Genomic DNA, 27,413 nt, shown 5'->3' with positions numbered 1-27,413 from the left:
CATCTTTACAGTTGTGAGTCTTGTAATTCAGAAAACATAGTTTGCATCTCCATTTATGGAAAGTTCCTTTAAACCCTTCACTAAAGGCATTGACTTTTGATCATAAAGCTCTTGCACGTATCTTGTGGGGAGTGGTCCTTCATAGGTATTTGTGTGATGCACTGTGCTCTAGATATTACAAACATGTGTTTTGGATGCAGACTACCAGACCACCAGAATCTAGATCCTGGTTCTCTCACTTATTGACTGTGTGACCTTGAACAAAATGCTTAACCTCTCTGTACTTTGTTCACTATGATAAGTCCCACCTCATAGCACCGCTGTTAGGATTAAATGAGTTATGTTTGGAATATAGTGTGAAAAACATATAGCTTCCATTATTACAGTCTTTTCCACTTCAGGAATAAGATCAGTTTTTCTCTTATGTTTTCCCTTATATTTTCTAGTGAGTTATTGCTGACATTGAGCAAAGCTATTACTGACTTTTGTACATTGATTTTTCATCCTACCATACAAGGACCACATCAGTTCTAATATGTCTACAGATTTTTCTAGACGGATAAGTATATATTTGGCCAGTGTGGGTATTAGAATTATCTGAGCATTTTGAATATATTAGAACACTGTCTTTTTACTCCCTTTCTCTGGGTCACTTCGTGTAAGACAGTGGTTATCCGCTCCTCGATGCTTTGGTAGGGCCTGCCTACAACCCCCTGGGCTTGGTGTCTTCTTTTCAATCGCAGTTATTTAGCTCTCCTATCAGTTCATTTTATGTTATCTGTCTAGTTAGATTTTCTGGAGCATCATGACTCAAATTTGGGAATTTATATTTTCTAAGAAAACACTGCATTTTATCAGGACTTTCAAATGTATTAGTATAGAGTTGTATACAGTATCCTCATTAAATCTGTTTTATCTTCTGTGCTTCTATGGTTACATCTCTAGTTCATTTCTAATGTGCTTATTTATGTTCTCTGTTTCTCTCTCCTTTGAACCGGCCTTTTCATTTTATTGATGAGGCGCCTTTTACTTTTTTTCCTATTTCATTTATCTTGGCTTTTATTTGTATTAATTCCTTCCCACTGCTGTCTTTGACTTTGTTTTGAAATTCCTTTTTGGCCCCTTGAGTGGAAGCCTTCACTTGCTTATTTTCAATCTTTCTTGCTCCTCAATAAACGCCATAGGGCTCCTGACTATGACTTTGCCCACACAGTGAGCTGGATGGATATGCAGCCTTCCAGCTCCTGCTCCTTTTTCGAGAGACGGTGATTTGAGTCTGTGCTTTTCCTGACCCAAGTGTTACTGAGAAGGTTATCCTTTTGTAATTCACAAGTAGACAGATTCACTTGTACGCTAGATGTTGTTAATGTTGGACAGTATTGCATCCTAGTCTGAGAATGTGGCATGTACAATTTCTACTTTGATGAACTTATTGAGATTTCATACCCCTAACTTAAGGAGGACACAAGGTGTCAGGTTCATATTTTGGATCTAATTAAACCTGACCTTAAACTGAGGCTGTATCACCTCCCAGCTATATATATGACCCTGATGAAATCTGTAAACTACTCCAGGCCTCAGTGTCATAATCTACTAAATGGGAGAAATATTAATCCCTACCACAGAGCTGATGTGAGAATTTGAGATAACTAACGTAAAGGATAACACACGTAAAGGATAACACAGTGTCTATCCCATAGGGGCCAGTGAATGCATCAGCTACTGTGATGGTTAGTGTGGTTATGACTCTGCTGTTATGATCTGATCTACTAGCCCAGTGACCCTTTCCAAGGAATGTAAATTTATTTCCAGGGGTTCTCAGATCTTGGCTTGTGGCTCGTCTCTAGATCTAGGTTTCTTAAAGTCTTCAGAGCCGTCCTTCTTTGACTCTTCACTTAAAAAAAATTTATTCAGACTACATGATTGGGAACTTCTATGTACCATTCATTGAAAATGTTATACACATATACACATGTGTAAATATATGAATTTACACACATTACATATAAGTTAAATATATACATATATGCACATGTGTGTGCACACATGTACACACATGCAAAGCTCAGCCATGCATTCATGATTCCACAGTACAGTATAATTTTTTTCTGTACATGACCCAATTTGCTCCTTATTACAACCTGTGGTAGACAGAATAATGGTCCACAAAAATTGTCCATGTCCTAATCCCCAGGACCTGTGAATATGTTACTCTACATGGCAAAAGGAATTTTGCAGGTATGACTAAGAATTCTGAGATGGGAAGATTATCCTGAATTATCTTGGTGAGCTCAGTGTAATCATAAGGAGACTTATAAGAGCTTAAGAGGTAGACAAGAGTGTCAGTCAGAGAATGAGATGCAACTTGGAAGCAGGAGGGAGGAAGGGGGGATGGAGAGAAAGAGAGAGAGAGACTGTGTCTCTGGCCTTGAAGTCTCGCCAGTGCCTAGATTTTAGGCACTCTGACTGCCAAAGCTGTAAAATAATAAATCTGTGTTGTTTCAAGCCACAAAATTTGTGGTAATTTATCGCAGAGGCATTAGGAAATTAATGCATAGCCTTCACAGACAGGTGCAGCTTCCAATGTCAGGTAGGAAAACTAAGGTGTGGAGAATTTACAGGACTTGCCCATGGAGCTATGCCATGTCAATAGTGGTGGTAGGAACTTCACCTGGGAGTCCATATTTCAGGGCGTGGGAGTATGACTGTGCTTGAGAGGTGTGTGTGTGCTTTTAGCCCTATTACAACTGTAGGTTCATGGTGATTCTCCTTTGCCTGGGGGTAGGAAAGGATTCTGGCAGAGCAGGAGAGGAAGGAAGGGGGATGAAAGGCCTGGGGAAGTTAGTAAGATTCTAAGAGACGCAGGGAGAAAAAAAATAGGGACTCACAAAGGCTAATGTTCCTGTCAGTTTTGAAACGTGAGCAACTTGCTCCCTCAAGCCACCTTAGGGCACAAGATGATTTATGCAAAGGCCTGTTTAGTTGTTGGTTTCTTTTTTTTTTAATCTTATTTTTGTATCAAATGACATAAATATAGAGCTCCTTTAGAACACTCTGTCGTCTGGGAGATTTTCTTACAGAAATTCTAAAGAGTGTTGGCTCACAGGAAACCTGCCAATATCTGCATGAAACTGTATTTATACATATGCCACAATGAAAAAAAAAACAAAATAAGTGCAAAGATACAAACTGGGCATGTTAGCTGAAGACAACGAATGTGTTACCCTTAACATACCCATCACAGTACAGAGAGCACTAGAACTATGATGCAACTTGAGAGACTGTACCATAAAACCGTATTTGTGCTCGGTCAGGAGCATCTTTTACTTAATCCTTAAGGCAACATCCCGAAATGGGTACTTTCATTTCAACCTTGTCCCTGAGGACCCTGAGGCTTAGCATTTTAAATTCCTTGACCAAGATCTCATGAACCCTGTAGAAAAGCCAGGGTCTTGACTTGGATCTTCTTACTCCAAATCCAGTGCCTGTTCCACTTCAGCACAGATAACTTCTTCCAATCTGCTTGTTTTTCAAAAGAGGAAACTGGGACCTACAGAGAATGGCATTTATACAAATCCCCAAAACAGACTATTTGTTTATTCATTCGTGTATTTGCTCCGTCACTCACTCATTCATTCCTCAGTGGTTTATGGAATCAATTATTTATTGACATGTCTGTGTTAGAAACTATTTATTTTTAAACAAGGAAGGGAACAAGATCCTAGAAAAAATTAAGGAGAGAGAAAAGCGAAAGGCAAGAAGAGCTCAAGAAACTGTACGTAATATAGACGTGGACCAATGCTGGGGATGAATCTAAGAATCCTGCCACCAAGGCAAGAGAGAAACAGAGGCTTCTGAGCTTTACTGGTCCTGACACCTAGGAGAAATTCCCCCCACCCCAGGGGCATCAGGACCAGGACCCTCTGGGTCCTAGCAGCTATGACCCAGTACCATATGAACCCCACTAACCAATGTCACAGGAGTCTCTCTCGTGAAGGTCCTTGGGATCACCCGAGGCTGCACGAGCCAAAATGCAGTTCAGTGAACCTGTTCTCAGAGAAGGCTCCATCTGAAGGCTTCCCTCATGGGAAAAATTTAGAGTTTCTTTTTCCCCCACCTCCGTGTGTCAATCACAGATGGCTGCCCAGCTGTGAACACTATTATTTATTGTTTTTATTTTTTAATTTATTGATTTTATTGAGAGAGGAGAAAAGAGAGAGGGACAAAGAGAAAGGAAGGGAGTGTGAGGGAGAGGGAGAGAGACAGAGATAGAGACAGAGAAACAGAGAGAAGCATCAATTTGTTGTTCCACTTACTTACGCATTCCTTGGTTGCTTCTTGTACGTATCTTGACCAGGGATTGAACCTGCAACTTTGCTGTATCAGGGCGACGCTCTGACCAACTAAGCCACCAAGCCAGGGCAAAATTAGAGTCTCTAGAAGGGCTATTTTGAAGGTAATATACTCAAGGATATTCTTTAGAAAAGAGGGAAGGAAAGGGAAGTTAAAAGAAGAAACATAATTCCATGAGGAACTTCAGGCTAAATTATGTAACATGTTGTATCTACCTGAAGACCTCCAAAACTTATAAGAAACCCTAGTATTTCAGTTAACACCAAAAATGAAAAAAAAGTCGCTAATAAACTTTGTCAAAATACCAACAGTAAAATATATCATAACTTCAGGGATGTCAAAACGCAGAACACACGGGAACTTTAGAACCGGTGGAATAAGTGTTTTACCACTGCAGGACTTGTCAGAGCCTTCACTGTCCCCAGATATGCTGTGAACCTTCGGGAGGCCCCCAGAGTGCGGATTTCCCAGACGGGCTTCATCACGAAGCTTCCCTTTTTTGTCTTTAAGCAGCTCATGGAACTAACGTTGTATAAAACCCACACCAGACAACACCTGCCTGAACAATTGCCTGGGAATATGTCTTACACTGAACTTTTGAAAATATTTCAAACAGCGAAGAACACGAGGTGGCAATGTTTGAGAAGAACCTGTTTGACACGTGGATGTTCTATGTTAACCGTGAGAGGTAAACTGTTCTATGTTGACTATGAGAGGTGAATTCCGCATCCTTCAATCAGAAGTCATATCGCGGGTCCAACCCAAAAGCTGGAAACTACAATAAAACAGGGACCTGAATGAGTGTCCCCACGCCTCTGCATCTAGTTAGTAAGAGTCAAGATTGAATTGCTGTCTCCATTCTGCTGTCTGCTATTAGTGCAGGCTCAGCTTTGGCAATGAAAATAAACAATTTCCATCTAGTGATGGATATAAAATATATATACTTATCTCCTCTCCTTAAAGTCACTTAAAAATGACACTAAGCAGATAGGCTACTATTTGAGGCTGGACATGCTTTTTGAGCTCGTGTTTTAAAATACATTTTCAGTACATTTTTTTAGTTAAACTCCACTTAAACACATTAAACATTCAAATTAGAAGAGAGCAGCTTGGGATGCCACCTATCCCAACTGTACCTCTGGCTGTCTGTGAGACCCCTCCATTTCCTCCTCTAAACGACCTGAGAAATGCTGAAACTTCAAAAATGTTGATGACATTCTCCCTATTTCTTACACAGGCATGGAGGAAACATCTTTCTTAGCGAATTAAGTCAGGAAAACGTGTATACCCTCTGGGAAAAACCAAACAAACACAGCCTTCCTTTCCTCAAGCAAGGACAATATAAATTTAGCATAGAGTTAAATTTATGTCATCTCGAGACACTCTCCCATTTCGGGCTCCTGAAACCATTTTCTCTCTCACCCTTTCCCTCCTTACAAATGGCTCGGATAGGTGCTATCTTTATATTATACATTTTTTTACAGGTTGGATTTATGTGAATAATATTAACTTCTCTTGAAAGAATACACAGTATACACTGTAAACACCCACGGAGCAAATATGGTTGCTAGGTAACTTGCCAAGGTCTTAGGGGAAAGTAATGTTCCCGCACCTGTAAGATTTCATTCTAAGTGCCTCAGCTTAGTATCCAATGACCTTATCAACCTTTCTCAAATCCACCAGCTTCTCTCTACCATTCAGGCACCTGTGCTCTATCACCATCCATCAGGACCAAGTGTGGCTCAGCCCCCTGTCCCCAATGCCTCCTTTGTCCCCAGTGGGCACAGGCTTGCGCTCAATACTTCTCTGCATGCTCAGCATCACACAGAGGACTGGGCGCAGAGTAGGTGAAACAGATCTCAGGTGGATGAATTCCTTAATTCAACAATTATGATTTTGAAGAAGGGGAGCAGTGGTGGAGTCAAGCAGTGGAAAATGACAGTGGGGACACGCAGGTGACTCAGACCCAGTCTCTGCTCACGGGGTGTTCACAGTGTGACTGAGGCCAGACTAGAAACAGGTAAAACACAGGTAAGTCAACAGATAAGTGGGGCTATACCACAAAGAGAAGAAGTACAGGGTTGGGGGCGCTAAGTGACCCGGAGAAAGGATTCTTTACTCACTTTTGGGGAAGTTGACCTGGCTAGGGGCTGATAACCAGGGCAGCTAGCCAGAGGTCCTACAAGAGGTGCCAATATTTCATGGGAACAAATTAGAAGTCAAGGTCAAAGGTAAATGGACCTTTCCCTTGCAAGAGGGTTTCATGAGTAGAAATGAAAGAATACAAAGCAAAATAAGACACTAAAAAGTCCTTTCTTTGCATGGCCTGGCCCCACTCAATAATTACTGAGCCAATATTTACATAGTACCCACATGAACGGGGGAGGTACCCTATGATCCAGCTCCACAGTAACTGCACCTCTCCCCCACGCAACCCATGGGGCTCAGAGAAGTCTCACTGGAGAAGGTGACGTCTGCACCAACACTTGGAGATGACACAGAGCTGTCCAAGCTGAGGAGCCACAGACAAAAGGTGAGGATACAGAGGAGGAGGAGGGGAGATGCAGAGGGAACAATGTTATCAAAACCCCAGAAGCCAAAGCCCAGAGGCCTAATTCAGGAACGAGGAACCTAGCTAGCAATGCAGTCAGAAAGGCCGGACTGGGAAGGACTGCCCTAGCCATGTTAACTAAGGAGCTTCACTTAACAACTTCTAACAGAGCACCTACTATGTGTCAGGCACTGTTGTAGGTGTTGGAGATAGAGATACATACAATTTAATCACTGAATGATTAAATGAGATGGCTTCATACCTATGAGGCTAATTGTAACTACCACTTACTGAGTGCTGGAGCGTGCCAGCCCTTGTGCGTATCTCATTGCATTTAATCTCCACAATGGCGCTACAGTCACACCTGATTCTACTTGAAAGAGGAAGCTCAGAAGTTTAGTAATGGCTCGAAACCATAGGGCTGGGAGTGGCCTGCCGCCAGCAAATGAGTTTAAATCTGTCTTCACTGAGACTGACGCCACAAGCCTGGGTTTGAATCCGATGCCCCCACTTACCAGCTGTGTGACTTTGGGCAGGTCACTGAGCCTCTCTGTGCCTGGTTTTCTTGACAGTAAAGGGGATCGTAATAGTACCTCCCTTGAAGAGTTGTTACTAGAACATGGGCTAATGTAAACCACACACAGCCCGGTCATGGCACAGAGTAGCACTTAATAAGTATTATTTGTTATTATTAACTTGGCTGCAAGTGGGTGTATTGAACCTGAAACTCAGGCTCAAAGGGCTTCAAGCAAGTTGAGAAGGTCCTTTTGAATGAGGGTTTGTTTTCTTGCTTAATTCAGTAGCATGCCACTTCCTTTTCCTTTTCACTTTTTTTTAAAAATTTTTTATTGAATTTATTGGGGTGACACTGGTTAATAAAATTATACAGGTTTCAAGTGTACAATTCTATCATGTATCATCTGCATACTGTATTGTGTTCACCACCCAAAGTCAAGTCTCCTTCTGTCAACATTTACCCCCCCTCGCCCTCATCCGCCTCCTCCACCCCGCTTTGCCTCTGGTCCTCACTATGCTGTGTCTGTATATATAAGGTTGTTTGTTTTGTTTTGTTGCTCAATCCCTTTACTGTTTTTTACCCAGACCCCCAACCCCCTCCCCTCTGATGGCTGTCAGTCTGTTTTCTGTATCTAAGAGTCTTTCTATTTCGTTCATTAGTTCAGTTTGGTCATCAGATTCCACGTCTGAGTGACATCTATAATATTTGTCTTTCTCTGATGGCTTATTTCACTTAGCATAATACTCTGCAGGTCCATCCGTGCCGTCACAAAAGGTAAGATTTCCCTTTTTTTTTCCCGCTGAGTTGTGTTCCACTGTGTAAATGTACCACTGCTTTTTTTTTTTTTTTTAAAAACTATTTTATTTAGTTATTTATTTTTACAGAGAAGGGAAGGGAGGGAGAGAGGGAGAGAAACATCAATCAGCTATCTCTCTCCTACACGCTCCAACCGAGGACCAAAACCACAAGCCAGGCATGTGCCCTGACCAGGAATCCAACTGGTGACCTTTCGCTCTGTGGGAAGATGCCCAGCCAGCTGAGCCACGCCAGTCAGCACTTCCACAGTCAGCATTATCCATGCACCTGCTGAGGGCATGCCATCTCTTTGGATCAACTTTTGCACAAGCACCTGCTAATAGCTTTCATCGTTTTGTTTATGGCGCTCCTAACAAGTGTGGTTAACTTCTCATTTGCATCCTTAATAGACAATTTTCAAAATGTACTGACAGTACAGTTGGTTTTAGGGAACGTGGGTTTTATTTCCTTTTTTGTCCTGTTTATCAGCATTTAAATGGACTGCAATAATTCATGGCCTACTCCCACTCATTCAGTTTAATTTTGACTTTCAGAGACCTTTCCCTGTAAGAAAGGGTAGTTCCCCCTTGTGTCACAGACCTGAAAGCCACGAGGAGAGCACCTATGGTCACTGAGCAAGTGGGGGGCTACTGTCACAGGAATTTACACATATGCATGTACACTGTGATGGAATTAATGCAGTGGCTTTAGTCCTCATAACAACTATTATTATCCCTAACTTTGCAGAGGAGGACACTGAGGCATGGAGACATTAAACAGTTTGTTCAAGGTCACACAGCCAAGAGGTGGTACAACTACATTACTAGCCACATGACCTTGGGTACATTCCTTACCCTTCATGGAGTTTGATTAAATGTACAGTAACTTTGCACTCTTCCCAACCACCATTATAGTGAAGTAGATATTATGAAAATTTTAGAGATGAGGAAACTGAAGGCCAGGGGGCCAGTGTCTGAGAGATTCAGCGGTGGAGAGCTAGGATCAGAACCCAAGTCTACTGATGGATTCCTTCCCCTTGACCATGGCAGTGTGCTATGGACAGAGGGTAGCGATAGTTTCTAAGTCAAAGTCACTACTACTGTCACTGTGCTGTCACTGTGGTTTTTTGCAACAGAAGGCCACCTCCCCCAAAGCACACAGAAAGAAAAACAACGATGATAAGAACTCATCTGATTCTGCATTCAAGCCTCCAATCTCAGCCCATGCATGATTTACCCAGCACTGCTCTGCAGTCACTTAAGCTGAGGAGAGACTGCTATAAATTCAGGTTTGCACACACTAATTTATTGCTTGTTTATTTTACTGATACATATCTAGGGCCTCAGGTGGGTTCCTCCAACCCCTGCTAGAGGGCCCCTGCAGTCCCAAGTGTAACTGGAGCAGAGAGGGAAACCTGGAATAAGCCCCACAAGGAAAACTGGACCCTGCAGATTAGAAACAAGCAGGTGAAACTAATTTTCTGTTAAACTGAAATTAAACCCATACACATTCCTCCACCCACCCTGCTTTCTGTAACAGGCAAGACTGTCAAGGTTGTTCCAGGCCTTTTTTCTGCTTTTCTGTCTCAGCAGTACACTGAGCATATACTTCAGTGACTAACATTCCCACTGAGCATGGGCTTATTTTTCTGAGTCACAGAATGTCAAAAGATGAAGACATTTTCTCATACGAAGACATCCCCCGAAAAGAAAAAGGGCTGCCATTTTTTTGAGTGACTGCTGAAGATCGAACACTGTGCTAGATGCTATGTGTGAAGGGGTAACGGACCCTGAGTCCTCGGTCATGGAAAACAAGGTAAACTGGAAGAAAGGGTAGGCATTATTGCTCCACTGGTGGTCAAACTGTGGCCCAGAGAGGGAAAGTGACTTGTCCCAGGCCACTCAGCAAGTTGGTAGGCGTGTGAGCCTTCCTTCTGTCTCAGGCTGATTTTAAAAGTCCACTGAGTTCTTAGCATTTGTCTGTATTGTTTCCTTTCCATGTCCCCTTCCCCAGTTAATTATCCCTACCGCCAAGGGCCTCAGGGCACGGAGAGGCTAAGCCCTGAACTTGGTGCTGCCAGATTCCTGCAGACCTGGACTTGAAGGCCTGGGCCAAGCCTGTGTTCTTAACACCACACCTGCCCATTTCTTAGTGAAGCCTTCATGGTGCCTGCATTTGGCTCCTAACTGCACTGACCAGGCCTGCAGGGGGCGCAGAAGGGGCAGGAGGCTTCAGTAGAAACTAACCCTGACCTTAGGATGCAGGCTGGGCATGCATTACATTTATTGTAATTACTAACCAGTTATTTATTCTTCCTCCCAGTACCCATCAGGAAGATATATATATACACACATATACATATATATGTGTAAAAAATATATATGTATATATATTTTCTTGCCACCTGCCTTTTGGGCTGTGAGGGCAGAGGCAAAAAGACCACTCCATTGAAGGTCAGGCCCAGCCTGGCCACGCTGTCGTTCCAGACCTTTGCTCTGCACCCCTGGCCCTGTGAGGGGCCTGGCTGGGCCTCGGGACACTCACCCGCAGAACATGAAGATGGTGCTGGAGGTGGCATCATAGGGCAAAGGCAGAGTCTGCTGCAGGCACAGCTGCTCGCAGCCACCATTGAAGCCATCAGAGCAGTCGATGCCTTTGGAGTGGTCGTAGCAGCCGGAGCCGTCCTTCATGGGCCTCAGCTCCTCGGGACACTGCTCAGAGAGAAAGCGACAGGGGGGTCACGGCTGAGGAGGTGGCGGGTCCATCACACCCTCTCCTCCCACCTTCTGAAAAGGTACATGGGCTGGGTGCCTATGAGGCAAGTTCAAAGTTTCCTTTGGCCAACTAACAGTTGTGTGGTCTTGGACAAATCCCTTTTCCTCTCTAAACCTCAGTGTACCCACCTGGAAAATGGGACTTTTGTCAGTATCTGCCTCACAGAACTGTGAGAATAATGAGAGATAATGTCCACAAAGAGCTTAGCATGCTGTGGTTCATGGGGCAACTAGGTAGCAAATATTAGCTGCTATTAATATTGACATTGCTGGGATCATCCTGATTATTGTGATCATAATTGTTGAATAAGGTCTGCTGCTATAAAGGTCACTTGGAGAGGCAGCCGGGTAATATATCTTACAGAGCTCCTACCCAATATGAGTTTAACTTCAAGTTCTTCCCCTTCTCCCTATGTGATCCGGGGCAAGATACCCTGTTTGAGCCTCAGCTTCCTTATCTGTGAAATGGGCACAGCACCCACACCTAGAAGCTGAAGTTAGATCATGGAGGTGTCCACCTTACTTCAAAATTTGACACCAATTTGTACCCATCAGATGTGAGTTCTCTTCCTTCCTGTCATAAATTTGTCCCTTCACCATCCTTGTGCCTGGGGCCCTAAATGAGGTACCTGCAGACTCACAGCAGGAGCTTTCGAAGGCCTCCTGACCAGTTTGCTGGCCTCCAGCCCAGCCTCCTCCACACCATCCTCCTAATGGCCATCGGACCGGTATTCCTAAGTAGCATCACTCTCCAGCTTAAGTACCTCAATGATTTCCAAACAACGACAATGACTTGAATCTTCCCTAAGCTGACAGTCGAGGCGCGCAGCCCAGCGATGGGCACACTCCTCCACACAGCCAAGCAGTCGCCCTCCGGACCCTAAGAAACCTCAGTGATCCCAACCTCGAGTGACCTCAGACAAAGGCGTGCCTGGCACCAGCTAAGTGCCCTGTGAAAGGAAGATCTCACATTGCAGGGACAACTGGCACTTTATTTAATTTAGTTTTCCATCACTGGATGAGGCTGAACTCATCTGCAGTCCAGCAGAAGGGGAAGCCGTTTCAACTCTCTGTGTTTGGGAGAGAGAACGAAGCACCAGGTTTTCATTTCAGTCACCTTGCTGGCATTTCCTGTCCACAAAGATTAACACCCGGGGCCCAGCCCTCCCCATCCATCACTGAGCACAGCTGATTAAAACGCCCTCCCAATGTACTCCCCCCTCCCAGCCAGCTCCCCTGTCCCCCTGCTCCCGACCGACATCAATAACAACACACACACACAAATTAATTTACGAAACCCACAGTCACACACAAAAGGTCAGCCCTCTTGGAAATTAAATTTTGCTTAAGAAGAATTCATAATTACAAATGCAAGACAGAGTTCTTCAAGACATTTGAGACTGGCGTCAGGGAGGGTGAGGGAGAAAGCGGGTTATAAATGGCCTTTGTCAAACTGCAGAAAGGTTATAAAACTAGCCACATTTTGTGCTTAAAAAGAAAAAATCAATTTTCCATGTGAGCGAAGTGCTGTACATATTAATACAAGCTCAGAGAAGGTCTCTGCTTGTCTAGGAACACTCACTGTTAGGCAGGAGGGCACCTGGTCATAGGGTTGTTCGGAGCCATTTGCTAGTACTGGGGCTGGGTCTGTCTGTCTGCAGAGACTTGGGGACGAGCACTGGAAGGAACAACTGACCTTCTCAGCAGGTAACAGCCCATATGTGGGGCAGGGGATTACTCACAGGTTTTCCCATCCTCCTCTTATTCCCTACCACTTTTGTTCTTTAAAAACGGATTGTAGAACGGATGTTCTACAATCCAGGTATAATCGAAACACTTCACCTGCTTTTACTGAGTCGATCCTTACAGCGAACCTGTGAGGTAGTGTGATGGGCTGAGAATGCTCCCAAAGGTATGTCCCTGCCCTGACCCTTGGGAACTGCGAATCTTGCCTTCTATGGTACAGTTTTTGCACAAGTGACTTATTGAGGTTCTTGAGATGCAGGGATCACCCTGGATTAGCCAGGTAGGTCTAAAGGCAGTCACGAATGTCCTTATAAGAGAGGCACAGAGAGATTACACACACAGAGGAGAAGGCCATGTGGAGGCAGAGCAGAGGGGGAATTGATGTGGCCACAAGCCAACCAAGGCTGCAGCCACCAGAAGCTGGAAGAAGCGAGGAAGAATTCTCCCCTAGTGCCCCTGGAGGGAGCCCTGCTGACAGCTTGATCTCAGACTCCCGGACCCCAGGCCATGAGGGAATACCTTTCTCTTGTCTCACACCACCCAGCTCATGGTAGTTTGGTGCAGCAGCCCCAGGAAACTAGTACAATGCTTTCTGTTTTAAGCTGCTTGATTTGGGATCCTTTGTTACACAGCAACAGATAACTAATACAGTGAGGTAAATGTATCAAGTGCTTAGCAAAGTGCTCAGCAAATGGTCGCTGCTGTTATGAATGCTTTGAAGGAACTTAGAATCTAGTTTAAGAGATAAGAACTATATACATGTTCGTGTGTCAGACAAAAGAACTAGTTATAGAACAAGCATGAAGAAGTAAAGTAAATTTTGAAAGGAAAGATGAAAACTCTGCTCATAGGAGTGACTGGGGAACTTCGGAGCAGGGAGGCCTTGGCCAGGAGAGTCTTCGAGGGAGGGCGTGTCACTGGAGCAGAAGGGAGGTGTCCTAGGATACTAGAAGGAACAAGATTAGAGCTCTGGCCCAGGCACCAGCATGCACCTGTCTTGCGACCTTGCGGCCGAGGTTTCCTCTCTTTCCATGGGGGAGACATCCTGGAGACACGCATAGGAGGCCTCAGTTTCACAGAGGCTTTATGATACTGAGCGTCTAGGCCAGCACCTCCTCATGGGAATCTCAAATCCTCTCCTGGAGGCATTTCCGAAAACACCACCTAAAGTGCCTTGCTCACACCTGGCACGTAATATGCAGTCAAGATATGAATATGAGAGGTGCATGTTTAATACTTTCAGGAAGCTGCCAAACTTGTCTGGGGCGGTGGTACTATTTTAACCCCCCACCAGTAATGTGTGAGCAATCCAGTCTCCCCACATCCTCATTGGTATTGGAGGTCAATATTTTTTAATTTTAGCCATCCCAGTAGGTGTGCAGCAATGTCTCACTGCAGTTTTAATTTGCATTTCTCTAATGGTTAATGATGCCGAATATCTTCAGTGTTTATTTTCAGTCCGTATATCCTTCGCAGTGAGATGTCTCTTGATGTCTTTTCCCCAGTTTCTAATTGGATTGAGTTTTTTTTAACTACTAAGTTTTGAAAGTTCTTTATATTTTCTAGACACTAGACTTTTGTCAGACATGTGGTTTGCAAATATTTTCTCTCCCACTCTGGAACTTGTCTTATCTTCAAATGAGCTTTCACAGAGCAAATGTTTTTAATTTTGATAAAATCCAAGTTATCATTTTCTCTTTTATAGATCGTACTTTGGAATCTAAGAACATTTTTGCCAATCCCAAAGATTTTCTCATGTGCACACGCATGTGTTCTAGAAATGTTAATAGTGTTATATTTTATAGTTAATTCTGTGATGTATTTTAATTTTTGTATGAGGTCTGAGACTTACATCGAGGTTTGATTTTTTGCCCATGAAAGTGTACTTTCCCCAGCACCCTTTTCTGAAAAGCCTCCCTTTCCTCCATAAAATTGCTTTCGCACTTCTGTTAAAAAAAAAGAGCTTATTTGCATAGGTCATTTGGGGTCTTCTATGCTGTTCCACGGGTCTATGTGTCTTTTCTTCCACCAACTTCACACAGTCTGGATTATTGAAACTATGTTAAGTCTGAAAATAGAGCCAACTGACTCCTTCTACTTCGTTATTTCTCAAAATAAGTCTTGCCTATTCTAGTTCCTTTGCCCTTTCATATAAATTGCAGAAAAATCTTGTCTGTATCTAGAAAAAAAATCATGCTGAGGTTTCGATAGAGACTATATTAAACCTTTATGTCAATTTGGATGGAATGGAGATCTTTTTGGATGGAATGGACTACGTCGAGTCTTCCAACCCATGAAAACCATGCGTCTCTCCATTCATTTTTATCTCTTTTGTTTCTTTCACCAGCATTTTGTAGTTTTCAGCATACATGTACCATTCACAGTTTGTTAGATTTACATCTAAGTATTTCATTATTTTTTAGGGATTGCAGGTAGTATTATCTTTTTGATCTCAGTGTCTACATGTTCATTGTTGGTATGTAGAAATGCAATTGATATTTTGCATATTTTTCTTATATCCTGAGACCTTGCTGAACTCAGTCAATACTTCTTGGGATGTTCTATCTAGACAAACAGCTCACCCGCCAGTGGGGGTGGATTTCTTTCTTTCTTTCTGCTCTGTAAGCCTTCTATTTGTTTTTCTTGCCCTACAAGTTATAAATAAAAGGATAGATCAGCACGCTACCTGTGTCCCCCACATTTTGTTATTTTTTATGTCTTTGAGTTCAGTGTTGTTTACTTATTTATTTATTTCCCTTGAGACTTCCTCCTCAACCCATGAATTATTTAGAAGTATGTTGTGTGGTTTCCAAGTATTTAGAGATTTTTCTGTTTTCTGTCACTGCTTTCTAGTTCGATTCTACTACGGCAGGAGAACACTCTGTATGATTTGAATTCTTAAATTTGTTGAGACTTTTCATAGCCCAGGATACGGTCTATTTTGGTATGTGCTCCATAGGCACTTAAAATAAGAATGTGTATTCTGTTGTTGCCGGGCAATGTGTTCTATAAATGTTAACTCGATCCTTTTGGTTGATAATGTTGTTCGGTTATTCTATAACGTTGCTAGTTTTCCGTCCAGTTGTTCTGTCCGTTGTAGAAGAAGGGGTGTTGAAGTACCCAGCTATTAATGTGGACCTGTCTACTTTTCCCTTCGAGCTCTGTCAGGTTTTACCGCACGTATTTTGCAGCTCTGTAGTTTGGTGCATAGGCATTTAGGATCCCTACACATTCTTGGTGGATGACCCCTTCGTGATCACGTGATGCCCCTCTCTGGTAACTTTCTTGGTTCTAACGCCTAATTCATCTGGCATTACTGTAGCTTCTCCTGCTTTTGTTTGATTTATATACGTCTTTTCCTATCCATTTACTTCCAACCTGCCTAAATAGTTACATGTGAATTTCTTTTAGCAAGCATAAAATTGGGCTACTTGACCATTTTTAGGATTCCATTTTGATTTATTATAGTGTTTTTGCATCTATGTCTTTGTGTGGTTCTCAGTGGTTGTTCAGGTCTGTGTAACTTGTCACAGTCTCCTGGTGACATCATTGGACACTATTTTTCCTAACTGTTATTTCTTCCTTCCTAATGTTCCCAGATTACTTCTTTAATTGTTTCTTTTCTTTTTGGAAAACTTTTTTTAGTTTGTTGACCTTTTTTTGTTTTTTTTTAGAGTAAGTCTGCTGGCCACTAATTCTTTTAGTTTTCTTTCATATGAGAGAGAATGTTTTGATTTTTTTCATTACTAAAAGATATTTCATTGGACATAGGATTCTGAGTTGACAGTTCTTCTTTATTCAACACTTGAAAAATGTTTTGCCACTTCCTTCTGGTTCCATGGTCATTCAAACTGTGTTTCATACATAAAATATTAGTTCTCTCTCTTTGCATTTCTTTCTCTCTTTCTAATCCTCACCCAAGCACATGCTTATTCATTTTACAGAGAGAGGAAGGGAGGAAGACAGAGAGGGAGAGAATCATTGATGTGATAGAAAAATCAATCGGTTGCCTCTCGTAGGTGCCCCAGCTGGGGACTGAACTTGTAACCTTTTGGTTTACGGGACACTCTACCCAACCGAGACACACTGGCCAGGGCATTTCTCTTTTTGCTTTTAAGATTTTCTTCTTGGAAAATCAAAAACAGTTTCTGAAATTTAATTATGATGTGTTGGTATAGATTTCTTTGTGTTTATCCTCATTGGAATTTACTCAGCTTTTTGAATCTGTATGTTTATGCATTTTGCCAAATATGAGAAGTTTTTAGCCATTTTTTTTCTTTGAATACTTTTTGAGACCTACTCTCTTGCTTCTCTCCTTTTGGGATGCCAATGACTTTTTTTTTTTTTTTACAGTTTCACAGGATCTTGAAACTGTGTTCACTTTCTTTTTCAGTCTATTTTCTGTTGATGCTCAGAGTGGGTAATTTCTATTGTTTTATCTTTAAGTTCATTCACTCTTTCCCCCATCCTTTCTGTCTGCTGTTCAGCCATTCCACTGCTTTTTTTTTAAATTATTGTATATTTTCAGTTTGTAATTCCCATTTGCCTTTCATTTATATCTTCTATTTACTTTCTGAGACTATTCTTTTTTCATTCATTTTGTGCTTGTAATTGCTTGTTTAAGCGTTTTATGATGGTTATTTTAACATATTTGTCAGCTAATTCTAATATCTCTGTTATCTTGATGGTGACATGTATTGATTATCTTTCTTTTTTCTTTTTAATTCTGTTATGGATCTCTCAGATTCTTAATGTGGTAAGTGATTCTTGGTGGAAATCTGGGCATTTGGGGTATTATGTTCTTAACTGTGGACCTTATTGAAACCTTTTCTATTTTATCTGGTTTCCTCTGACATGCCCCAAGAGGAAAAAGAGGGAGGCTCACCTTGTTATTGATGGGGAGGTAGAATCCCAGTTTCCCCACTTAGCCTCCTCAAATAACCAAGAGTGAAGCACCCTCATTGCTGCTGAGGGGTGGTGGGGATATGACTACCTACTAGGAGTTCATCAATCAATGTTTCTGGATGAGAGTGGTGGGTACACCTAGTTGCAGGACCTCCACCACTGACACCATGCAGGGCAGGAAGTGAAGTGGTGGCTTTGTCACTACTGATCTCTGGTCAATTGTCCTCACTTTCTCCTAGGCCTTCTAGGGCACCACCCCAGAGGGGAGAGGAAGGAGGCCTCACTGCTGCAGGTTAGGAGTGAAACTCTGAGCTCTCCATGTAATTTTCATTGACACTGGATGGGCTTGGGAGGGGGGTGTGGGGATTGCTCTTTACCTCTCAGTGAGGACTCAAGTCCTGCCTCCTTACTAGAATTCTCTGATATTTCCCCAGCAGGGACAGGGGAGGGCTGAGATGGGAGGACTGGGTCATTACAGCCTCAAAAGGATGGTAGTCTAGCTCCTATTTGGCCTTTGTCAACAGGGGTGAGGCTTGTTTTGTTTTGTTTTCCTGTGATGTTAGCTGGAGTAGAATGGTATTGTCTAAAAAAAAATCTGCTTTGTTAGGCTGCCCTGTTTATGATACTTTGGCTGAAGAGACCAGGCTTTTAGAAGTATTGTGTCTTTTTGTTTTGTTTTGATCTTTACCTACTGTGTTTTTGAGTTGCTAGCTCCTTCAACTCCAAATTTGGGGCATATCAGGGGAAAAAGAAAATCCAAGACACTGACCACTATATCTTTCTCTGGGCCCCCAAATCCCTAGCTGGTCTGCTTTCTTTTCTCCACTTTTCACAGTCCTTTGTGTGTTTTATGTATCACCTACAGGGTTTCTAGTTTATATGGTGGGAAGAATGGAGGAAATACATTTACTCCTCCACAGCCTGTTTTTGTACAGCCCTAGAGCTAAGAACGTTTTCTTACATTTTTAAAGTTTTGTGTTTCTTCAAGAAAGAATATAAGACCAAAAAAACCCCAAACAACCAAACAACAACAACAAAAGACAAGGCCACATGTGACTTTCAATGCCTCAAATATTTACTACATGGTCCTTAGACAAGGAAGTTGCCAACCACCCCTCCCCCCCACCTGACTTCTGTCCTGAGAAGGCATCTTGAGTTTATTCCAAGTACAGCTGGAAGGCATTGGAGGGTTGTTGGCAGAGGAGTGAAGTGATTTGATTTGCTACTTTAAAGAGATTACTGGTTAGTGAATTCAATTATCTGTAAGCACTTTTTTAGAGCTCATAAAAGGAGCCCTGGGAGGCAGGCCCTGTGGGACTAGGAGTGGGCAGAAAAGAGGGGCTGGCCTATCTGATAAGGACCCCAGGTCCTTGGAGGGCTGTTTCTTTGCCTGCAGGTTTTACAGTAAGTACCTGACAGAGTTAGGGGTTGGGGGTGGGGGCAGTCTAACCCTGGTCAGCAGGCTTCCAGGGCTTCACAATTCCCATGCTGCTCCAGCTCAGACAAGCACCCGCAGGGAGACCCTGGGCCTGCGTCCCTGAGCCTTAAGGCCTCAAGGATTCCCGGCTGTTCCTATCACTGGCTGGCCCTCCCCCAGCCTCCTTCTCCATCCCCTGAGCCTGCTCTCCCTCTTTCCCAGCCCAACTTTTCATCAGCACTAAGCCATTTGTTTCTGTTTGTAATTATGCATTTTAATGTTCATTAATCACAGAATGCAAATTAGTCCAAGTGCACATTTTGTAATAAGCTGTTCTACCACCCCGCCCCCAGGTCTGGAAGGTGGGCCAGCTGTTCTGAGCAGAAAGAAAAACAAACGACTTCCAAAGCTTGGAGGATTTCCTGAGGCTCTAGAGGAAGAGGCCAGCCCCTCTCACAGGGCCCTGGGGGACATTAGGGTGGATATCCTCTGTCACCTTGGGCCTGAGGGGTAGGGTGGGGTAATAGAAAGAACTCCAGCCTTGAACCCAGCCTCTTACCGACTCATTCTGAGCCAGTCACTTAGCATCTCTGAGCCTCAGTTTCTCCAACTGGAAGAAATGGATAATGGCAAAACCATCCTCAAAGCAGGTGTGGCAGGCTAATGGGGGCTGGAGGTAAGAAGCCAGATCCTAGCAAGCCCTCAGTAAGTGAACAGGAACTGCTCTCCAGGCAGCTGAGTTCCAGTTCTGCCTGGCCTCATCTAACTAACTGGGTGGCTTCAGGCAAGCACACCCTACTCTCTTGAGTCTGTTTCCTCTATTATAAAATGAAGGAATTGGACAGCTGAGCTGCTGGATATTTGTCAAAACAACTATGACTCGTGAAAAGGGGAGAAGTAGCTCTACAGTATTTCCTTTGAATTAGCTGAGCATGCCTTAACAAATCACACGGATGCCTCTAAACTTAATTATGGGCAAAGGCTTGCCCTCCTCTAAGGGCTCGGTAAGCATTTGATCTCTCTCATCACCAATGCAGGTGGAATGATAGCACTGTCTATGAACAGTCCTGCCTCCGAGCGCTGCCTCAAGGGTCATGCTACAGATGGAACGAGACGATGCCGCAAAGGTGAGGTTGCACGTGAACGAAAGGTCTAGCTCACTGGCAGCCCCACAGGACCCCAAAAACTGGGAGGGGAGTCGGCTCACTTCCTACCTGTGTGCCTTGCTTGTCTGAGCCTCAGTTTCCATATCTCTACACTGGAGAGAGGAACTCATACCTCCTGGGGCTTGTGAGAGGATCAAACTAGATTCCCAACCAGACATGTGCCTAGCACAGTGGCAGGGCCTCAAAAAATTATCACTGCTGTCGTGGATACCTTGTCACATCCCCCACCCCCACCCCCGAATAGGAAGTACATTCAAGAGCAATGGGAGGGGACCTGATACGTGCAGAGGGTAGAAGGAATATGAGGTCTGTCCAGCCATGTAATAGGAAAAAGAGAGACACTTGCTGAAGAAGATACAAGATACAAGAAACAATGTACAAGGACAATGATGCCTCAGTCCCCTTCAAAGTAGGCACCTTGGGATCTCACACAGTTCTCCCAATCACCATCAGCTGCCCTGTTGTATTTTCCTGAAATCATCAATGGTCTGACATCTCTTCCCTTTCAAAGGTGATTTTAGTTTTGGGAAAAGCCAGAAGTCACAGGGCGCCAAATCTGGGCTGTCGGGAGGCTGAGCCACCTGGGCGATTTGATATTTCACCAAAAAACTCTGCATGAGACGTGATGCATGAGCAGGCACACTGTTGTGATGAAGCTGCCAATCACCACCTGCCCATAGTTGTGGCCTTCTGAATCATCCGAATAGTTTCTATGGAGGAATGTTCAAGCTTAACACAAAATCTGATGCAGGTTTGTTGCTCCACTTGCTCAGTCATTTTGAATGCAACGGCCACACAGTACACATGCTCACTCAATGGTGTCTACCACTCCCACTAACTAGTGAAGTCGTTATTATTCACGTATGCACATTCCTGTCCACTCTCCTTGGCTGCCAGGCTACATCAAAGTCGCACAAACCATTCTTGTTATATTAACAATGGCTGGACTTTTCCCAGACAAGCCTTGTATTACCACAAGCAGCTTTTGCTCTTCCCAATAATATGAAGGTAGGACGAGTATCATCCTGTTCACTTTGCAGATGAGGAACCTAAAGCCTAAAGAGGGTCAAGTGAATTGCCTAAGGTCACACAGCAAGGGAGAGGCTCATTGCAACCACCGCGGTCAAGGTCCCCAGATTGTCAATGAGGTGCTCTTTCCTTTGATCCACACGGAAGTGGAGGCGGTAATGTCCCAAGTGGTTTGGACTGGCCAGGGATACAAAAGAATTCTAAAAACCTCGGGGGAAGGTCACTGTGATGGGTCACGAGGGGACTCAGAGAGGCTGTTGGCAGGATGGTCTTGGATACACAGATCAGATAGAGCATCATGGGAAGAAAAGGAAGGGAAGGAAGCAAGGAAGGAAATGAAATGGATATTTCTTGAGCACCTACCATGTACTGAATGTTTTTCCATGTGTTATTTCTTTGAATCCCCACAGCAAAACTCAGAGGCACCCCTAAGAGATACCCGTTGCACAGTCAAGGTTACTGAGGACCACACAAGACAAGGAAGGGCTGCCAGTCCTTCAATGTGCACCATCCCTTTGATTAGAGTCTGAGATGCCTGGGCTCTGCGTGTCCCAGGGGGCCTCTGCAGTACTTCCTGGAATGGGGGTGAGCAGAGGAGGCCCTGCCAGTCCCCAGTCCCCCGCCCTCTCCCTTCTCAGCCTCAATCTGTCAACAGGGCCACGGAGCCTGCCCATTATTGCCGGCATTGATTTGGACAACCAGAACAGTCAAGAGCTCATTATTACTAGGAGTTTTAATCAACTCATGCCAATTCAGCTGCCACTCAATTTGTGCTGGGCTGTGATGTTGACAGGGAGGGGAGGGGTGGGCATGCAGAAAAGGATTAAGGGATCAATAGTCCCTGGTAATGTTGGGCTGGCTGCAGCTGTGGGCCACACCATGGGGCCTGGGGCTTCAGGTGGAGAAAGCAGAGCCTGACCCCAGCCCCTAGGGGAGATCCCAGACACATAGCCCAAGCCACCCTGCCTCACCTGTTCCTCCACCTGGGTCTGGCAATCACCCAGGCAAACACCCGGCAGTGCCTGGGTCCAACCTCAGTACCTCTGCCCATGCTCTGCCTTTGGCTGGTCTGCTTTTGTCTTCTAGAAGATCCCAGTGTATTCTACAATCTACAGCTCAAAGAGCCCTGTCTGCAGATCCTTTCTTGACTTTCAGAAGCAGAGGGATGCTGAGGAGACAGAAAGAAATGAACTCTAATCCAAATACTGTGATTTCCTAGCTGCGTGACAATGGGCAAGTCACACACCTTTCTGATCTTGGTTTCCTCGTTTTAAAATGGACTCATAATACATAGCTGCCTCCTGGAGTTGCTGGGGACACTCAGTGCCCTCAGAGACAGGACAAAGAACCCTTGTGTGGAAGTTCCTACTTCCTTTCGATGCCCAGAATCAGCAAGCATCGTTTTTGCCTTCCCTTTCTTGTTAATTACCCTTCTAGCAGGTGGGCTGGTTTCTGGTTCACAGTGTGTCTTCCTGCGGGTCCCTGGGCTACTTGAGGAGAGTGTAACACACACAGCTCCCTCTCCTCGGCACCACCCCAGTGCCCAGCACCGGGCAGGGAGTCATCTGAGGTTGGCCCTCGGGGTCAGGCAAGCCTGGGCTTGAGTCTGACCTGGCTTTGCCACTGACTAGCTGTGTCGTGTTAGCCAGTCACTTCATTAACCCCAGAGCCTCAATTTTCTCAATGCAAAATGAGTCTAATTATACCTACTCAGAATTGCTATGGGGGAGAAAGGATTACACACATGACAATGTCCCTAGCAGAGCACCTGGCCCATAGTAAACTGTCTATTGTTACAAAAGTTCAGCTCTTGCGGTTATTGCCACTCAATATTTGATGCATGGTGAATATTTTTGGAACGTAATAAAATGTCTGGTTGCATTGCTTAGTTCTGGCTTGAGTTCCAGTGAAATACCAACAAGCTATTCTCCCCATATGCCAGCCATCTGGGCAGCATTCAACACACGCTGAAGACGTGAGAAAGGCAACTCAAATGCTCTGAGCACCTACCGTGGGCCAGACACTAAACTAAGCATCTCCCTTGTCCCGCTGGTGAAGGCCCACAGTTCTGTGAGCTTGCTCCGGTTAGCCCCACTCCGCAGGGCTGGAGACAGCCTCGAGACCAGAAGTGCCTTTCCCCTGTCCCTCAGCTCTTGAGGACCAGAGCCGGGGTGCAACCACGGCGTGTCTGACCCCAAATCCACAGTCCCTCCCGCCCCACACTGCCCCTGTCCTACGGAGACAGGAAGAAGTAGAATGTGTGGTGGTCCCTGAGCTCCAGGAGAATCTAGAGCTAATGGAGTTGGGTAAACCCTGAAAGGGAGAGAAGTCCTAGCTCAAGATGGCTCACGCTCAGGAGTAGTGCTGACATGGCAACTGTGCTGAAATGCACGGCTGGGTCTGCGCACACGCACGGTATTAACGGCTCGCTTTCTGGATACATGGTCACCAGACTTCCCCATTAGAGGACCCAGGGCATTAGGAGACACAGGCTACAAGTCCTACTTTGGGCACTTTCCTTCCTGTCTTTGATGAAAAAGGTGGAAGCTGCTCTCTCGGGGCCTTAGAGCTTGCATAGCCCATGATTCCCTGCAAGAGGTTGGCAGAATTCTAAGGGAGGTCGGGTGGCAGATTCTGGTAGTAGGTGACACCTGAGCTGGGGAACCACACAGACAGCTGGGGTCCCCAACCCCTGGGCCGTGGACTGGTAGCAGCCTGTGGCCTGTGAAGAACGAGGCTGCCAGTGAACCTCGTCTGTGCTCCACCTTCTGTCCCCGCAACCCCATCCATGGAAAACCTGTCCCTGGTGCCAAAAAAGGTTGGGGACCACTTGCTCTAGGGGGAGCGACTGAGAATGCTGCTTGAATGCCACCCCCACTACCTCTTCACATGGCTGGTTACCCTTCTGGCGCGAGTCACCACGCCTTCAGCAAGTCTCTCTGGGGCTCCCCAGAGCCCTGTGTGGAGCAGGTGTTTGCTCAGCATCTGCTTCATCAAAGCCAACTGCCCTCCAGGTCACCAAGTTCGTGAAGCTTTAGCCCCAGTTCCCGCGGAGCATCCATCCCAAAGGGGGCTGTGGGCCCAGGAAGAACGGTAAGCAAGAACCTGCTTACTGACCTTGAGGTGTTTTATGCGGTACAAATAAGCACCAAGGGCTGAGAGAAGGGAGACCAGGGAACACTTGCCCCAGCAAATCTGCCAGCAGTCCTGAAGAATGCCTATTCAATAACTGTCTGGTGATGATAATAAATAGCCTTTGTATAGCTCATTAATAACAATAATAGCTAACACTTAACAGTGCTTAGCACGTGCCAGGCACTGTTCTAAATGTGTTATGAATATTAACTCACAATATTAACCCAGAATATTAACCACAGCCTGATGGTGTAGGTACCATGATGCTCCTCAGAAGTGTGGACTTTTCATTACCTGCTGGGTTCCACTGGCTGGTTTCCCTTCCCCATCCTTTGTAGCTAAAAACTCAATTTGCAGCTTGAGGCTGGGTCCTCATACCATGCCTTCCCATCGGTTGCTGGACTCTGCGTGAGAAATGATTCTATAAGCTAGCTGGCTTTGCAGAGCATGGAGCAGCAGCCATTGAACATATGCTTCTGACGGTATATATTTATCCAGCGCATGTAGAGTGTAATTTTAGGCGGTTTGCATATTTTATTTTTTTTTGTCGCAGAGAGCAATTTAAGAGAAAGAACAAGAAAAAAGTCTAGCCCTGAAGAGAGACATGCCATTTATGTTGAACCCTCAGGTCCCTCAAGTCTGATGTGAATAGAAGTGGGCAGAGAATTCAGCACCAACCCTGACCCTCTCCGCTCCCTGCCGCCCACAGCTGAGCGCTCACCCTCCAGTCCCACCCAGGGCAGTGTGCTTCCCATCTCTGCTCTCAATGCCTTCCCAGCAGCCTGTCTGACATCCTCTCTGCTATTTACTGAGACGAGATACCGGCCAGATGCTGAGATGAGTGCACGCCATCCCTCTGCACTCTCCCGGCAGCCAACGTCCAGGTGCTGTTGTGTACACGAAAACATCGATATGTCATTGCTCAGTGTCATCAATTAGTGCAACAGGAACCTGTGCTCCAGGAAGTCTGCCTGCCCCAGACCAGAGCTCGTAGCCTTTCCATCAAGGCTGCCGGAGCCCTTCAGGGCGGGGTTCTGATCTGACGCTGCCAGTCCAGACCTGAGTGACACTGGGCACACCATTTCCCGTCACACTCGCAGTATGAGGACAGCAATACCGTTGGGCCGGGGTGCTGTGAGGATCCAAGATCAAGTGACACTCAGCTGCATCTCCAGAGACACTTGCTCTGTTTCTCTTTCCACCCCCACCCCCTGCCTGAAAGGTTTTCCTCTCACCCAGAATGAACTCAGGATGTAACATTTTAAAATACACTGTAGAAAAAGCCGGTAAGGTTTTGGACCAGCTGGAAGAAAATAAATAATATGCTCGTGTGGGTGCCAGTGATTCAAAGGATGGGAGGCAGTGGCTTAGGCCAGACTCAGCACCAGAGCTAAGAGTGCACCCTGTGTAGGTGCCGAAGGGAGGTATCTGAGTGCACTTCACAGCGGCAGGGTCCGAAATGGCATTTTTGGTCAGGTAGGTGGAGTGTAAGTTTTCAGCTAGTCTGGACACAGTGCATGGCTTCACCTTCGGGGCCTCACGGAGTGTCCAACACATAGTAGGCACTGAGAGTTGCACTCTGAATGCAGCTAGCATTGAAATGAAACTGCACACCGACTGCTCACCAATTTTTGTTTCGACCAGTGGAGACGATCAGTTTTCCTAGCTTAGCGAGATGTGCTGAGTGCTGTAGAACCCGCCACCAAGATAAACACAGAAACAGAAAACCCCATTCTATGTGGATATAAGTGGGGAAGCTCTAAAGAGTAGGTAAAGGATGTGATTAGTGTAAAAGTCTGGGCTGTGGCTACTTCTACAGGGGAAGAAGGGGCCAGAATGAGAGATGGAGACAGAGTGGGTGAGCTGGGCAAAGGGCTTCTCGAACGCAGGCAGGATTCTAATCCTTGACTGAGGTGATGGTTACATGGGGAAAACTTATCTTCTATTGACGAAACTGGCTACAATATTTCACGCATTTTCTATATGTCTATTTCACAATAATGTTGCTAAATATGGATCCTGTAGAAAATCTACTAAAAGTAAGTATCAATATGTTAGTGGTGGTTATTGGAGGCGGTATTCCTGGGTGTCATATTTTTCTTCATTTTCTCTCTGCCTTCTAAACATTCTTGTAGTGCATATTATAATCTTAAAGTTGAAACAAATATGTTTTTAGTTGAAGTGCCTCATTATCTAAACAAGGCAACAACAAAATCATGGAGGTTGGTGACAACACTCCTGCTCGAAATTCCGCCATATGGAGAACCCTGTCTTTCCCTAAGGGTTACTGTGCAGGAAAGAACAGCTCCCCAGGGAAAGCGTGGAGGGGGTAAGTCCCACTGGCTACCATACAGGCTGATCTTCTGGGTCTTCCCTCTAGGGATGCAAACACAAATTTGATTCATGGACTATGGAAGGGAAGGAAGCAGACCCAAAGAGAATCAAGTTCACCTGAGGATATGCTTATTGATTATTTTAGAGAGAGAGGAAGGGGATACACACACACACACACACACACTTACATACATACACACACATGCACATACACACGTGTACACATATACATATATACACACATATACATACATTATTTTAGAGAGAGAAACATTGATGTGATAAGCATCAATTGGTTGCCTCCCACATGTGCAGTAATGGGGGGGCAAACCTGCAACCCTTTGGTATTTGGGATGATGCTCCAACCAACTGAGCCACCCAGCCAGAGTGAGCCACAGGGTCCTTTAATTACCTAGGTCTCATATCATCCCCAGGATGGTGGGCTCCTAAAATCACCTCTCCCTTCAATGATGGTGAGGGAAATCCTTAAAGATCATTGAAAGCCAGAAAAGGATCCCATGTTTCCTGGGTCACCACGCTCCTCCCTATCCGATAGCAGCTGGCCCTGGAGAAGGGGGGTTACAGAACTGGGTCCAGCTGGTGCCTGGCTATGGGCACTGGGCTTAGTCAACAATACTTAACTTGCAGGAATAATTCCCAGTTTATGGACAAGATAACAGAGGCTCAGATA

The 27,413-nt window shown here is 44.9% G+C and overlaps 1 protein-coding gene across 5 annotated transcripts in view; it reads right to left on the bottom strand.

Annotated features, from left to right (window-relative positions):
* The window catches only part of ASTN2 (astrotactin 2), an 813,615-nt gene that overhangs the window by 308,192 nt on the left and 478,010 nt on the right, over nucleotides 1–27,413 (bottom strand). For all 5 annotated transcript variants that reach the window (XM_053921242.2, XM_053921245.2, XM_053921243.2 and 2 more), the window contains one exon: nucleotides 10,761–10,927. In XM_053921242.2, the coding sequence (XP_053777217.1) occupies nucleotides 10,761–10,927 (167 nt within the window). The remainder of the gene's footprint in view (nucleotides 1–10,760; nucleotides 10,928–27,413) is intronic.

The sequence above is a fragment of the Desmodus rotundus genome, chromosome 1, assembly GCF_022682495.2.
Source record: "Desmodus rotundus isolate HL8 chromosome 1, HLdesRot8A.1, whole genome shotgun sequence".
Lineage (NCBI taxonomy): Eukaryota > Metazoa > Chordata > Mammalia > Chiroptera > Phyllostomidae > Desmodus > Desmodus rotundus.
This window is presented reverse-complemented; position numbering and strand designations above follow the sequence as displayed.